This window comes from Oncorhynchus clarkii, chromosome 17 (genome assembly GCF_045791955.1).
Source record: "Oncorhynchus clarkii lewisi isolate Uvic-CL-2024 chromosome 17, UVic_Ocla_1.0, whole genome shotgun sequence".
NCBI classification, from domain to species: Eukaryota; Metazoa; Chordata; class Actinopteri; order Salmoniformes; family Salmonidae; genus Oncorhynchus; species Oncorhynchus clarkii.
In genome coordinates this window covers 10,785,220-10,798,643 of record NC_092163.1, presented here as the reverse complement: position 1 = coordinate 10,798,643, position 13,424 = coordinate 10,785,220, and the positions used below count along the sequence as shown (strand labels likewise).

At 42.7% G+C, this 13,424-nt stretch overlaps 1 protein-coding gene across 1 annotated transcript in view; it reads left to right on the top strand.

Annotated features, from left to right (window-relative positions):
• Positions 1 to 10,858: 10,858 nt before the first annotated feature.
• Positions 10,859 to 13,424, top strand: part of LOC139369566 (Na(+)/H(+) exchange regulatory cofactor NHE-RF2-like) — a 24,333-nt gene continuing 21,767 nt past the window's right edge. Inside the window, exon 1 of the mRNA XM_071108813.1 lies at positions 10,859 to 11,065. Within this exon, the coding sequence (XP_070964914.1) occupies positions 10,859 to 11,065 (207 nt within the window). The remainder of the gene's footprint in view (positions 11,066 to 13,424) is intronic.

Here is a 13,424-nt window from a genome sequence, read left to right as displayed (position 1 = left end):
GACATTCCCCCATGACTATGCCATTTTAATGATAACGGAGTGAGTGACTAACAAAATCAATGTTAGTCTAGTGTGCATAGTCTATGTTACTAAACCCTTTTAGAGTGCATTTGCTATAGCCTGTAAAAGATCAAAGGAATGTAAAAAAATAAAATAAAAATGTTAAGCGTTAATTTATTAGAAGTTAATCGCCGACCTGTTATGTGAATAATGATTGCACCACAAGTTGCCATAACACCTGTGGCCAAGGGATACTCACCACCGCGATTTGTATATCGATTTAGAAATGAGAAGACTCGGTCACGTCTTCTTAAATATCCTGCAGGTGCGCGGCTAGTTCCGGATTTGTTTTCTAGTTACTAAGCGCGCACACCTGCTGGATATTGAAGGCGTTCGATTAAGCTGAACCTGGGTTGCACTTGACCGGGCATAACCGGTAGGGAGGAGTGCCTCTCAAAAGGAACAGTAATCTGCGCTGCCCATTCATAATAGTCAACAAGGCAGCATGGTGCATCGTTCAGGATCATCATGTCTTTTCGATAAAATGGTCGAGTTTTCCAATATTGGAAAGGCAGCTAAAGCACATAATGGGGATTTTGTCAACACCGAAAACTTAGGCCAATGACATGCATATGAAACTATCCTAAATCATTACTCCACGTGCTTAACCTTGTTTTGAACCGAATTCGCCTTTGGCGGCACCTGGCTCATGCCGGAAGGCAGCCCGGTTACAAAACGAATGCAATCCCGTATCACCATGTGCCAACTCCTCCCGGGCCAGATCATTGTGGGACTACATAAACCCTGAATTGCTTGCACTATTGATGCGTTCGTATCCAAGTGGGAAGTGGGAAATTACCACATGGGACTGGGAAAAATCCACTTGAACGGCCCTCCAACTAGTGGGAAACTCCTCTATCATCCCGAGCTCCCACTTCTCCACATGCTGACTGACCTCTGTCATCTACTACTGAAATTACCTCGAGAACTTTCAGGAGTTAAATGCAACAACAAAACATTGTTTATAAAAAGCTATCTATACTAAACAAAACATAAACACAACATGCAACAATTTCAAAGATTTTGCAGAGTAACAGTTCATATAAGGAAATCAGTCATCTGAAATGAATTCATTAGGCCCTAATCTATGGATTTCACATAACTGGGCAGGGGCGCAGCTATGGGTGGGCCTGAGAGGGCATAGTCCCACCCGCTGGGGAGCCAGGCCCACCCGCTGGGGAGCCAGGCCCACCCGCTATAGAGCCAGGCCCACCCGCTGGGGAGCCAGGCCCAGCCGCTGGGGAGCCAGGCCCAGCCGCTGGGGAGCCAGTCCCACCCACTGGGGAGCCAGGCCCAGCCACTGGGGAGCCAGGCCCAGCCACTGGGGAGCCAGGCCCAGCCACTGGGGAGCCAGGCCCAGCCACTGGGGAGCCAGGCCCACCCACTGGGAGCCTGGCCCTGCCAATCAGAATGAGTTTTTCCCCACAAAAGAGCTTTATTACAGACAGAAATACTCCTCAGCACTTTACTTCCTGCGTTTATATTTGTGTTCAGTGTATTAATATGGTTTTTGAACACTATAATTGGTTTACATGCATGATGGCTTTACTGTTAGTTTATGATTTGCACAGCTTGTTGGCCATTAGCCAATCAGTGTTTTTCTCAACGAGTTCAAAGCACTGTTCAATGCATCCAGATGGTATTTACGACTTCACAACAGGTAAATTCCCACCTCCCACTTGTTTATGAACCAGGCATATGTATTGGCCATTGAGACAAGTATGGGTAACTGCAGAGTTGGGGAGATTCTTGTTTGAGCAAAAGACCGTCCTCTCTACTCCATGACCCAGAAACCAATAAGTGGTTGAGTGGTCGAGCAGTGTGTCAGTTCGTTGGTTGGCAAACGGGAAGAGTGTTGTCCTCCCTTTGATAGCCACCTTTCATTGAGGATAGTCATGTTTCCTACTGCAGAAGAGTTTTGAAATCTGCCAAACCCAGTTTGAATCAGCGTTTGTTTTGTCAGAGGAGAAAAAAACATACACATGTTTAAAAGCAATACACTATTTATCCTTTTATCCATAACATGGCAGGTTACGAGAACTAACGTAGCAGGTTAGAACTAACGTAGCAGGTTAGAACTAAAGTAGCAGGTTAGAACTAACGTAGCAGGTTAGGAGAACTAACGTAGCAGGTTAGAACTAACGTAGCAGGTTAGAACTAAAGTAGCAGGTTAGAACTAACGTAGCAGGTTAGAACTAACGTAGCAGGTTAGGAAAACTAACGTTGCAGGTTAGAACTAACGTAGCAGGTTAGAACTAACGTAGCAGGTTAGAACTAACGTAGCAGGTTAGAACTAACGTAGCAGGTTAGAACTAACGTAGCAGGTTAGGAGAATTAATGTAGCAGGTTAGGAGAACTAACGTAGCAGGTTAGGAGAACTAACGTAGCAGGTTAGGAGAATTAACGTAGCAGGTTAGGAGAATTAACGTAGCAGGTTAGGAGAACTAACGTAGCAGGTTAGGAGAATTAACGTAGCAGGTTAGGAGAACTAACGTAGCAGGTTAGGAGAACTAACGTAGCAGGTTAGGAGAACTAACGTAGCAGGTTAGGACTAACGTAGCAGGTTAGGAGAACTAACGTAGCAGGTTAGGACTAACGTAGCAGGTTAGGAGAACTAACGTAGCAGGTTAGGAGAATAGCCAATATGCTACACTGGTTTATCAAGTTGTGCAGCCCAATCAGCCACACAAAACTTTCTTGAGTGGAAACAAATCTACCCAATTAGCTGATTCGCTTTCCATACACGCACTTCTGTTGATCCACCCACATCTTTCGTAACGCCTACTTTCAGACACATTGCACATGGGAAGATCTCAATTGCATATTCCTCACGTCCTCTCTCCTCCTCAAAACCCATTGGATGAGAAAGCTAAAGGTCCCGCCCCTCTGACCTTTTTCCTCCAATGGGTTTTCGAGAAGGAGACGAGGAAAGAGGACGCGAGGAGTATGCAATTGAGTTCTTCCCCATGACTCCATTGAGATCATAGAGAATAATAGAGAAATCCCCATATCATTCCCATGATGGCGTCTGTGAGGCCATCTCCATTTTGAAGTAGTCAATTTTCTTCTTTTAAATCAAAATCAAATGTATTTACAAAAAAACCTTTTTACATCAGCAGAAATATTTCAAATAAGGGCTGTGTTTCGTGTAGGCACCTGTAGTTCTTTATGATAAACATTTCCTTGTTTGACCACTAGGTTTTATGGGTATTATGACTAATACTGTGGTACGCTGTAGCGCCTGTGACAGCATGAGGCAATATCCATTTTGAAGTAGTCAATTTTCTTTCTCACGATTGGCTGTCCTGGTAGGACATCACTCCAGCATGGTCACCAGGAGTGATCAGCCAATGAAGTTGGAAGTCCCACCCAGTTGAGTACATAAAAATGGTGGAAGCTCTAAATGGTGCTACCCATGCTATACAGCCTTTTGGCCACTAGAGGCCTCTATCATTCTCTATGCTTTGAAACCGCTGGTCTACCATATTGACACTCCCCAGTAGGAGCATTCCTCCATAGGAATGAATGGAATTCTACAGTATTTTGATGAAAGGTTTCAAGGACAAAACTACATGTATTTAAGTATTTTGTTGTTGTAGTCGTGGCCGTAACATTAGTAATAAAATATACATATACTTTAAGGACAATTACAGTTTTTTTTCTGTAAGTATCATATTACCTTTTACAACAACAACAAAAATCTATTAGAAATGTGCTCTTTATTTTGTGGCATGGTGTGAAATGCATTTATATAACCGTCCTCCAGGTGGTGCTGCTGTACAGTGGGTCAGAATAAGACACTTAGGAGACTATTGCCTATTATTCCCATTACTTGGTCTTGGTTCTGTTTTTTACTAGATCAAATTTATAGTCAATGTTATGCTATTCCTGTGTTCTAAACAGGGTTGGATGAGTATTCCTGTGTTCTAAAAAGGGTTGGATGAGTATTCCTGTGTTCTAAAGAGGGTTGGCTGAGTATTCCTGTGTTCTAAACAGGGTTGGATGAGTATTCCTGTGTTCTAAAGAGGGTTGGATGAGTATTCCTGTGTTCTAAACAGGGTTGGATGTGTATTTTTCCCTTACTATTTGATTCTACAGCATCCAACAACTGTAGGCCTATTGGTCTAATCCATCATTTACTGATGGAAGAGTCCCTTATACACAGTTATACTTCATCTCGGGTAACCCACAACTTAAATCTTGCGTAATTTGATCAGAAACACCATTTATGTTTACATAGTCCATCCACAAGAGATTATTATAACCTAATTATAATAACCTAAACGTGTGATTAGGCAATAAGAGCTCTCTCTAGTTGAGTCAAGAAACAGATGAGCATCCAGGAAGCAAACATCCTGGATGGATATATATCCTAGTCCTACATCAACTATTTACTTCAACTATATTGACTTAGTTTTCCACTGAATCTCACTGATAGGACTCTATAGACACTGCAGCCCGGGAGACTCAATAAGAACACTGCAGCCTGGGAGACACAATAAGGACACTGCAGCCCGGGAGACTCAAAAAGGACACTGCAGCCTGGGAGACACAATAAGAACACTGCAGCCTGGGAGACACAATAAGGACACTGCAGCCCGGGAGACTCAAAAAGGACACTGCAGCCCGGGAGACTCAAAAAGGACACTGCAGCCTGGGAGACACAATAAGAACACTGCAGCCTGGGAGACACAATAAGAACACTGCAGCCTGGGAGACACAATAAGGACACTGCAGCCTGGGAGACTCAAAAAGGACACTGCAGCCCGGGAGACACAATAGGACACTGCAACCCGGGAGACTCAATAAGGACACTGCAGCCTGGGAGACTCAAAAAGGACACTGCAGCCCGGGAGACTCAATAAGGACACTGCAGCCCAGGAGACACAATAAGGACACTGCAGCCCGGGAGACTCAAAAAGAACACTGCAGCCCGAGAGACACAATAAGGACACTGCAGCCCGGGAGACACATTAAGGACACTGCAGCCCAGGAGACACAATAAGGACACTGCAGCCCAGGAGACACAATAAGGACGCTGCAGCCCGGGAGACTCAAAAAGGACACTGCAGCCTGGGAGACACAATAAGAACACTGCAGCCTGGGAGACACAATAAGAACACTGCAACCTGGGAGACACAATAAGGACACTGCAGCCTGGGAGACTCAAAAAGGACACTGCAGCCCGGGAGACACAATAGGACACTGCAGCCCGGGAGACTCAATAAGGACACTGCAGCCTGGGAGACTCAAAAAGGACACTGCAGCCCGGGAGACTCAATAAGGACACTGCAGCCCAGGAGACACAATAAGGACACTGCAGCCCGGGAGACTCAAAAAGAACACTGCAGCCCGAGAGACACAATAAGGACACTGCAGCCCGGGAGACACAATAAGGACACTGCAGCCCAGGAGACACAATAAGGACACTGCAGCCCAGGAGACACAATAAGGACGCTGCAGCCTGGGAGACACAATAAGGACACTGCAGCCCGGGAGACACAAAAAGGACACTGCAGCCCGGGAGACACAATAAGGACACTGCAGCCCGGGAGACACAACAAGGACACTGCTGACCTGCAAAAAACTATTAATCAAAATCTAAAACTGGCCCTTACCTTAACCCTAACCCAACTTTTAACCCTAACCCAACTTTCAACCCTAACCTAACCTAATTGTACCCCTGTGTAGACTTTAAGAAACACTCTAGGTAGCCATTTGAATAGCCCACTCAACCCTGTGTAGACTATTAAACACATTTATACAACAATAGCCTGTTCATTTAACGCTATTTCTTATCTACCGACTACACTCTAAAAGGTAAAGGTTCCTGGAGTATCCGTTATAGGACCCCTATAAGAAACCCCTATAAGGACCCCTATAAGGACCCCTATAAGGACCCCTATAAGGACCCCTATAAAGACCCCTATAAGGACCCCTATAAGGTCATCAAAGAACCCCTTTTAATGGATCCTCAAAGAACCAGAATCTTGTTTTAACTCCCCCCCCATTATTATTATCAATACGCATAACAATAATAACAACAACAACAACAACAACAACACAATATTTTAGTTCTCAGTGTTTATTATGATTTTAATGGGAAAGCAAAATGTAAAAAATATTTAAATGTATATGTTATTTTACCGTTATTTTACCAGGTAAGTTGACTGAGAACACATTCTCATTTACAGCAACAACCTGGGGAATAGTTACAGGGGATAGGAGGGGGGATGAATTAGCCAACTGTAAACTGGGGATGATTAGGTGACTGTGATGGTATGAGGGCCAGATTGGGATTTTAGCCAGGACACCGGGGTTAACACCCCTACTACTTACGATAAGTGCCATGAGATCTTTAATGACCTCAGAGAGTCAGGACACCCGTTTAACGTCCCACCCGAAAGACGGCATCCTACACAGGGCAATGTCCCCAATCACTGCCCTGGGGCATTGGGATATTTTTTAGACCAGGGGAAAGAGTGCCTCCTGCTGGAGATATGAGGTAAAGTCCCAGCAGAGCCCCAAGTCCGATGGGTATATCCTCTGGTGTGTTGATGTTAATGTGTTGATGTTCTCCGTATCCACAGCCAGAATCAAATCAAATCAAATCAAATGTATTTATATAGCCCTTCGTACATCAGCTGATATCTCAAAGTGCTGTACAGAAACCCAGCCTAAAACCCCAAACAGAAAGCAATGCAGGTGTAGAAGCACGGTGGCTAGGAAAAACTCCCTAGAAAGGCCAAAACCTAGGAAGAAACCTAGAGAGGAACCAGGCTATGAATGATTTAGCAGTGCATGGGGATCAAACAGGTTTCCTGTAGGGAGGGTGAAGTCTGTGAATCCAAAAAAATAGTCATTATACAGATGATTAACAAAACATGCACACGACAGTATTCATACCTTGGTTTCTGTGGTGAAAGTGAATGAAAAAACCTGTTTTGATAATGGTTTTCATCAAATCAAATCAAATCTAATTTATTTATATAGCCCTTCGTACATCAGCTGATATCTCAAAGTGCTGTACAGAAACCCAGCCTAAAACCACAAACAGCAAGCAATGCAGGTGTAGAAGCACGGTGGCTAGGAAAAACTCCCTAGAAAGGCCAAAACCTAGGAAGAAACCTAGAGAGGAACCAGGCTATGTGGGGTGGCCAGTCCTCTTCTGGCTGTGCCGGGTGGAGATTATAACAGAACATGGCCAAGATGTTCAAATGTTCATAAATGACCAGCATGGTCGAATAATAATAAGGCAGAACAGTTGAAACTGGAGCAGCAGCACAGTCAGGTGGACTGGGGACAGCAAGGAGTCATCATGTCAGGTATTCCTTATGTTTTCATAAACATACCTTGTCCATAATGTAGAGGCCTGTGGGATATTTATTGAAGAGGCAAGGGAGGAGGATGGTATGTGATCTGCATAACATACCAATACCTATTGACATACTATTTTATGCCTCCTCGTCTTCATACCTGCAGACACAGACACAAAAGTGAGCAGTTCAGTCATCTGCACCCAATACAGCTAGCCTTAACATATTCTCATATCCTTCAACATATTCTCATAGCCTTAACATATTCTCATATCCTTCAACATATTCTCATATCCTTCAACATATTCTCATATCCTTCAACATATTCTCATAGCCTTCAACATATTCTCATATCCTTCAACATATTCTCATAGCCTTCAACATATTCTTATAGCCTTCAACATATTCTTATAGCCTACAACATATTCTCATATCCTTCAACATATTCTCATAGCCTTCAACATATTCTCATATCCTTCAACATATTCTCATAGCCTTCAACATATTCTTATAGCCTTCAACATATTCTTATAGCCTTAACATATTCTCATATCCTTCAACATATTCTCATAGCCTTAACATATTCTCATATCCTTCAACATATTCATATAGCCTACAGTACATATTCATATAGCCTTCAACATATTCATATAGCCTTAACATATTCTCATATCCTTCAACATATTCTCATAGCCTTCAACATATTCTTATAGCCTTCAACATATTCTTATAGCCTACAGTACATATTATTTTAGCCTACAGTACATATTCATATAGCCTTCAACATATTCATATAGCCTTCAACATATTCATATAGCCTTCAACATATTCCTATAGCCTTCAACATATTCATATAGCCTTCAACATATTCATATAGCCTTCAACATATTCATATAGCCTTCAACATATTCCTATAGCCTTCAACATATTCATATAGCCTTCAACATATTCATATAGCCTTCAACATATTCATATAGCCTTCAACATATTCATATAGCCTTCAACATATTCATATAGCCTTCAACATATTCATATAGCCTTCAACATATTCTTATAGCCTTCAACATATTCATATAGCCTTCAACATATTCATATAGCCTTCAACATATTCATATAGCCTTCAACATATTCTCATATCCTTCAACATATTCATATAGCCTTCAACATATTCATATAGCCTACAACATATTCTTATAGCCTACAACATATTCTTATAGCCTACAACATATTCTTATAGCCTTCAACATATTCTTATAGCCTTCAACATATTCTTATAGCCTACAGTACATATTCTTCTGGCCTACAGTACATATTCATATAGCCTTCAACATAGTCTTCTAGTCTTCAACATATTCATATAGCCTACAGTACATATTCATATAGCCTTCAACATATTTCTATAGCCTACAGTAGATATTCATATAGCCTTCAACATATTCATATAGCCTACAGTAGATATTCCTATAGCCTTCAACATATTCATATAGCCTTCAACATATTCATATAGCCTTCAACATATTCATATAGCCTTCAACATATTCCTATAGCCTTCAACATATTCATATAGCCTTCAACATATTCCTATAGCCTTCAACATATTCATATAGCCTTCAACATATTCATATAGCCTTCAACATATTCCTATAGCCTTCAACATATTCTTATAGCCTACAGTACATATTCTTCTGGCCTACAGTACATATTCATATAGCCTTCAACATAGTCTTCTAGCCTTCAACATATTCATATAGCCTACAGTACATATTCATATAGCCTTCAACATATTTCTATAGCCTACAGTAGATATTCATATAGCCTTCAACATATTCCTATAGCCTACAGTAGGTATTCTTACCTATTTGTTGATTGATATCCACTGAATTGTGTCCATTTTCTTTGTTTTAGAAAGATTTGCACAAATATGAAAAGATGGATGGTATCATCATAAAACAATATACATTTAAATCATACAAGGGACAAACCTTATCTTAAATTGAGGAGATCTTTACGTTCTTCAGTTAAGTTCCTGCTGTCCTTTCAAATCCAAATGTTTCAGTTGGGCAGTTAGGCTCCTGCAAGAACCCCCAACAACTAAGGAGGTTCCACAATGAACCCCACCTCCTATGGGGTTCTTGGAAGAACCTTTTGGGGGCAATTTTCAGTTCCACGAACCCTAAGGTTCTTCAAAGAATGTTGAGGATCTTAGAAGAACCCTTGTTGAACCCCTAATTATTAGTGTACTCTCTCTCTGTCTCTCGCTCTTCCTCTCTCTCATCCTCTTTTCCTCTGTCTCTCTCTCTTCCTCTCTCTCTCTTCCTCTTTTCCTCTGTCTCTCTCTCTCTCTTCCTCTCTCTCTCTTCCTCTTTTCCTCTGTCTCTCTCTCTCTCTTCCTCTCTCTCTCTTCCTATTTTCCTCTGTCTCTCTCTCTCTTTTCCTCTCTCAGCCTCTTTTCCTCTGTCTCTTTCTTTCACAGCCAACAGATGAGGAAGACTTCCCTCTTATCCAGGTCGCAATCATGAAACTACCTGCCTTTTGCGGCAGTAGAAGTTGCTCATAGGCACAGATCTAGGATCAGATCACCCTCCCTCAACCCCGACCTTAACCATTAGACTGGGGTGTGCAAAACTGACCTTAGATCAGTGTATCCAGACTATATAACGGGAAATAGATGTATTATCAGGCGTGGGACTCGGGCAGCAGGTATATAAGCGCTTCCTGGATCTCTTTTAGCCTATATGGGCAATGTATCATCATATTTCTCCCAGGAGTGTTTTTACAGCAGAGTGTGTGTGTCGCGCTGTGCAGTTGCGAACAGATCGGAACGCAGAGGCACCTGTTGCTATTCGTCATTGCCACTGTAGCACGGAGTGGGACAGGATAGCCTTCTCTCCTTCTCTTTCTCTCTCTCTCTCTCTCTCTCTCTCTCTCCCTCTTCCTCTCCCTCTCTCTCTCTTTCCCTCACACACACACACACACACACACACACTGACGGGGATTTAGGCTACACAGACACACACTGACGGGGATTTAGGCTACTGTGTGTGTGAAGCAGCTATTCCTTAATCTTTGATCTTCTGGATAAACCCTCGGGTAGGCTCGAGGTAATCTACTGTAATTCAGTGTCCTAGTTGAACAACTTTACGTTATCTTTTTTCCAGCCCCGGGGACTGTGGGGTTAGTGTTAGACTGTGTGCTGCTATTTCGGATTGATTGACATCTCTCCTCCTTTTGAGTAGCCAACGTGTATATGTCTTTCTTTTGACTTTGTGGTTTGGATACTTTTGTCTGTGTTCAGCACAGTCACACCAATGCGCATCATCATGGCGAAAGGGGAGTTTTGGGCCGCGGATGTCTGTGATCGTTCCTTCGGACTGAAACTCCTGTCCTACCTGGGATAGGTAGCCTAACCTAACCTGGTTCCAGGTTCGAGGAACTTCAGACTTTCATCGGACTCTAGATTTTTCACACGGACATTCTATAGAATGGAGTGGGAGCTGAGACCGCGGCTTTGTTTCCTAACGAAAGGGCCACGCGGGTACGGCTTTCACCTTCACGGCGAACGGAATAAAGGCGGACAGTTCATACGGAAAGTGGAACCCGGTTCGTCCGCGGAGCTTTCGGGGCTGCGCGCGGGGGACCGGGTCGTGGAAGTGAACGGGGAAAACGTGGAAGACGAGACGCACTATCAAGTGAGTGCTCTCTCTCTCTAAATTCAATTTCAATTCAAACGGCTTCATTGGCATGGGAAACATATGTTTACATTGCCAAAGCAAGTGAAATAGATGAACAAAAGTGAAATAATCAGAAATGAACAGTAAACATTACACTCACAGAAGTTCCAAACGAATAAAGACATTACAAATGTCATATTATGTCTATATACAGTGTTGTAATGATGTACAAATGGTTAAAGTACAAAAGGGAAAATAAATCAACATAAATATGGGTTTTATTTACAATGATGTTTGTGCTTCACTTGTTGCCCTTTTCTTGTGGCAGAAAGTACAGGAAGTGCAGCTCAGTTTCCACCTCATTTTGTGGGCAGTGAGCACATAGCCTGTCTTCTCTTGAGAGCCAGGTCTGCCTACAGCGGCCTTTTTCAATAGCAAGGCTATACTCACTGAGTCTGTACATAGTCAAAGCTTTCCTTAAGTTTGGGTCAGTCACAGTGGTCAGGTATACTCTCTCTTTTGTCTCTCTTTCTCTCTCTGTGTGTGTGTGTGTGTCCGTTTGAGTGTGTGTGTGTGTGTGTGTGTGTGTGTGTGTGTGTGTGTGTGTGTGTGTGTGTGTGTGTGTGTGTGTGTGTGTGTGTGTGTGTGTGTGTGAGTGAGTGAGTGAGTGAGTGCGACTCGAGTGTGTGTGTCCGTTTCAGTGTGTGTGTGTGTGTGTGTGTCCGTTTGAGTGTGTGTGTGTGTGTGTGTGTGTGTGTGTGTGTGTGTGTGTGTGTGTGTGTGTGTGTGAGTGCGACTCGAGTGTGTGTGTCCGTTTGAGTGTGTGTGTCCGTTTGAGTGTGTGTGTGTGTGTGTGTGTGTGTGTGTGTGTGTGTGTGTGTGTGTGTGAGTGCGACTCGAGTGTGTGTGTCCGTGTGAGTGTGTGTGTGTGTGTGTGTCCGTTTGAGTGTGTGTGTGTGTGTGTGTGTGTGTGTGTGAGTGCGACTCGAGTGTGTGTGTCCGTTTGAGTGTGTGTGTGTCCGTTTGAGTGTGTTACAGTATGCGTGTGAACCACAGACAAGAGGTTACCTTCTACCTGTTTGCCCATTTAAGATTTAGATGTGATTAGATCCCATTTAGCCGACGTCAACGGTGACATGTAGTTTTCCCGGTGTCCGACACATAACGAAAAATACATTACAGACGAACTTCCCGTAGCCTTAGGGGATGGACAGTGAACTGGGTCAAATGAGCCCTTATTGTCATGAGAATCAATGGAAGGTATTGTGGAGCTGGAACTATGTGTGTTAAAAACAAACTCAGGTCTTTGAAACTGGGTTGAGGTTGTCACACCAACAGCTATTTGCCATAGATGTGGTCGGATCACCTTTTAAACCTTTAACTACCCCTGTCTCCAGCAGGGTTGGGGTCAAATCCAGTTCAATTCCAGCCCATTCAGGAAGTAGTCTACACTGAAATTCTAATTCTCTTCAATGAGGAAAATTTGGACTTGGAATTTGGTTTACTTTTAATTTAAATGGAATTGACAGCCCTACTCTCCATGTTAACCTATTACTCTCTCTCTCTCTCTCTCTCTCTCTCCAGTCTTCCTTGTCCTCTGCCACCATCCCTCTGTTGGCTCTGTCATTATTCCTCACCTCGTCTAAAATATCTTCTCTCATCCTCTTTTTCATCTCTCTCTTCTTCTTCTTTCCTCTCCATAGTTTTTCATCTCTCTCTCTTCTTCTTCTTTCCTCTCCATAGTTTTTCATCTCTCTCTCTTCTTCTTCTTTCCTCTACATAGTTTTTCATCTCTCTCTCTTCTTCTTCTTTCCTCTCCATAGTTTTTCATCTCTCTCTTCTTCTTCTTTCCTCTCCATAGTTTTTCATCTCTCACAATTTGTGCTTTATTGACATGACTATGAACGGACCAACAAAAATGTGATAGCAGTTAATAATTTACCCCCCTCTCTCTTTTTCTCCCTATATCTCTCCTCTCTCCCCTCCTCCCCCTCTCTCTTTTTCTCCCTATATCTCTCCTCTCTCCCCTCCTCCCCCTCTCCCCTCCTCTCTCTCAATTCAATTCAATTCAAGGGGCTTTATTGGCATGGGAAACGTGTTAACGTTGCCAAAGCAAGTGAGGTAGATAATATACAAAAGTGAAATAAACAATAAAAATGAACAGTAAACATTACACTCACAGAAGTTCCAAACGAATAAAGACATTACAAATGTCATATTATATATATATATACAGTGTTGTAATGATGTACAAATGGTTAAAGTACTAAAGGGAAAATAAATAAGCATAAATATAGGTTGTATTTACAATGGTGTTTGTTCTTCACTGGTTGCCCTTTTCTTGTGGCAACAGGTCACAAATCTTGCTGCTGTGATG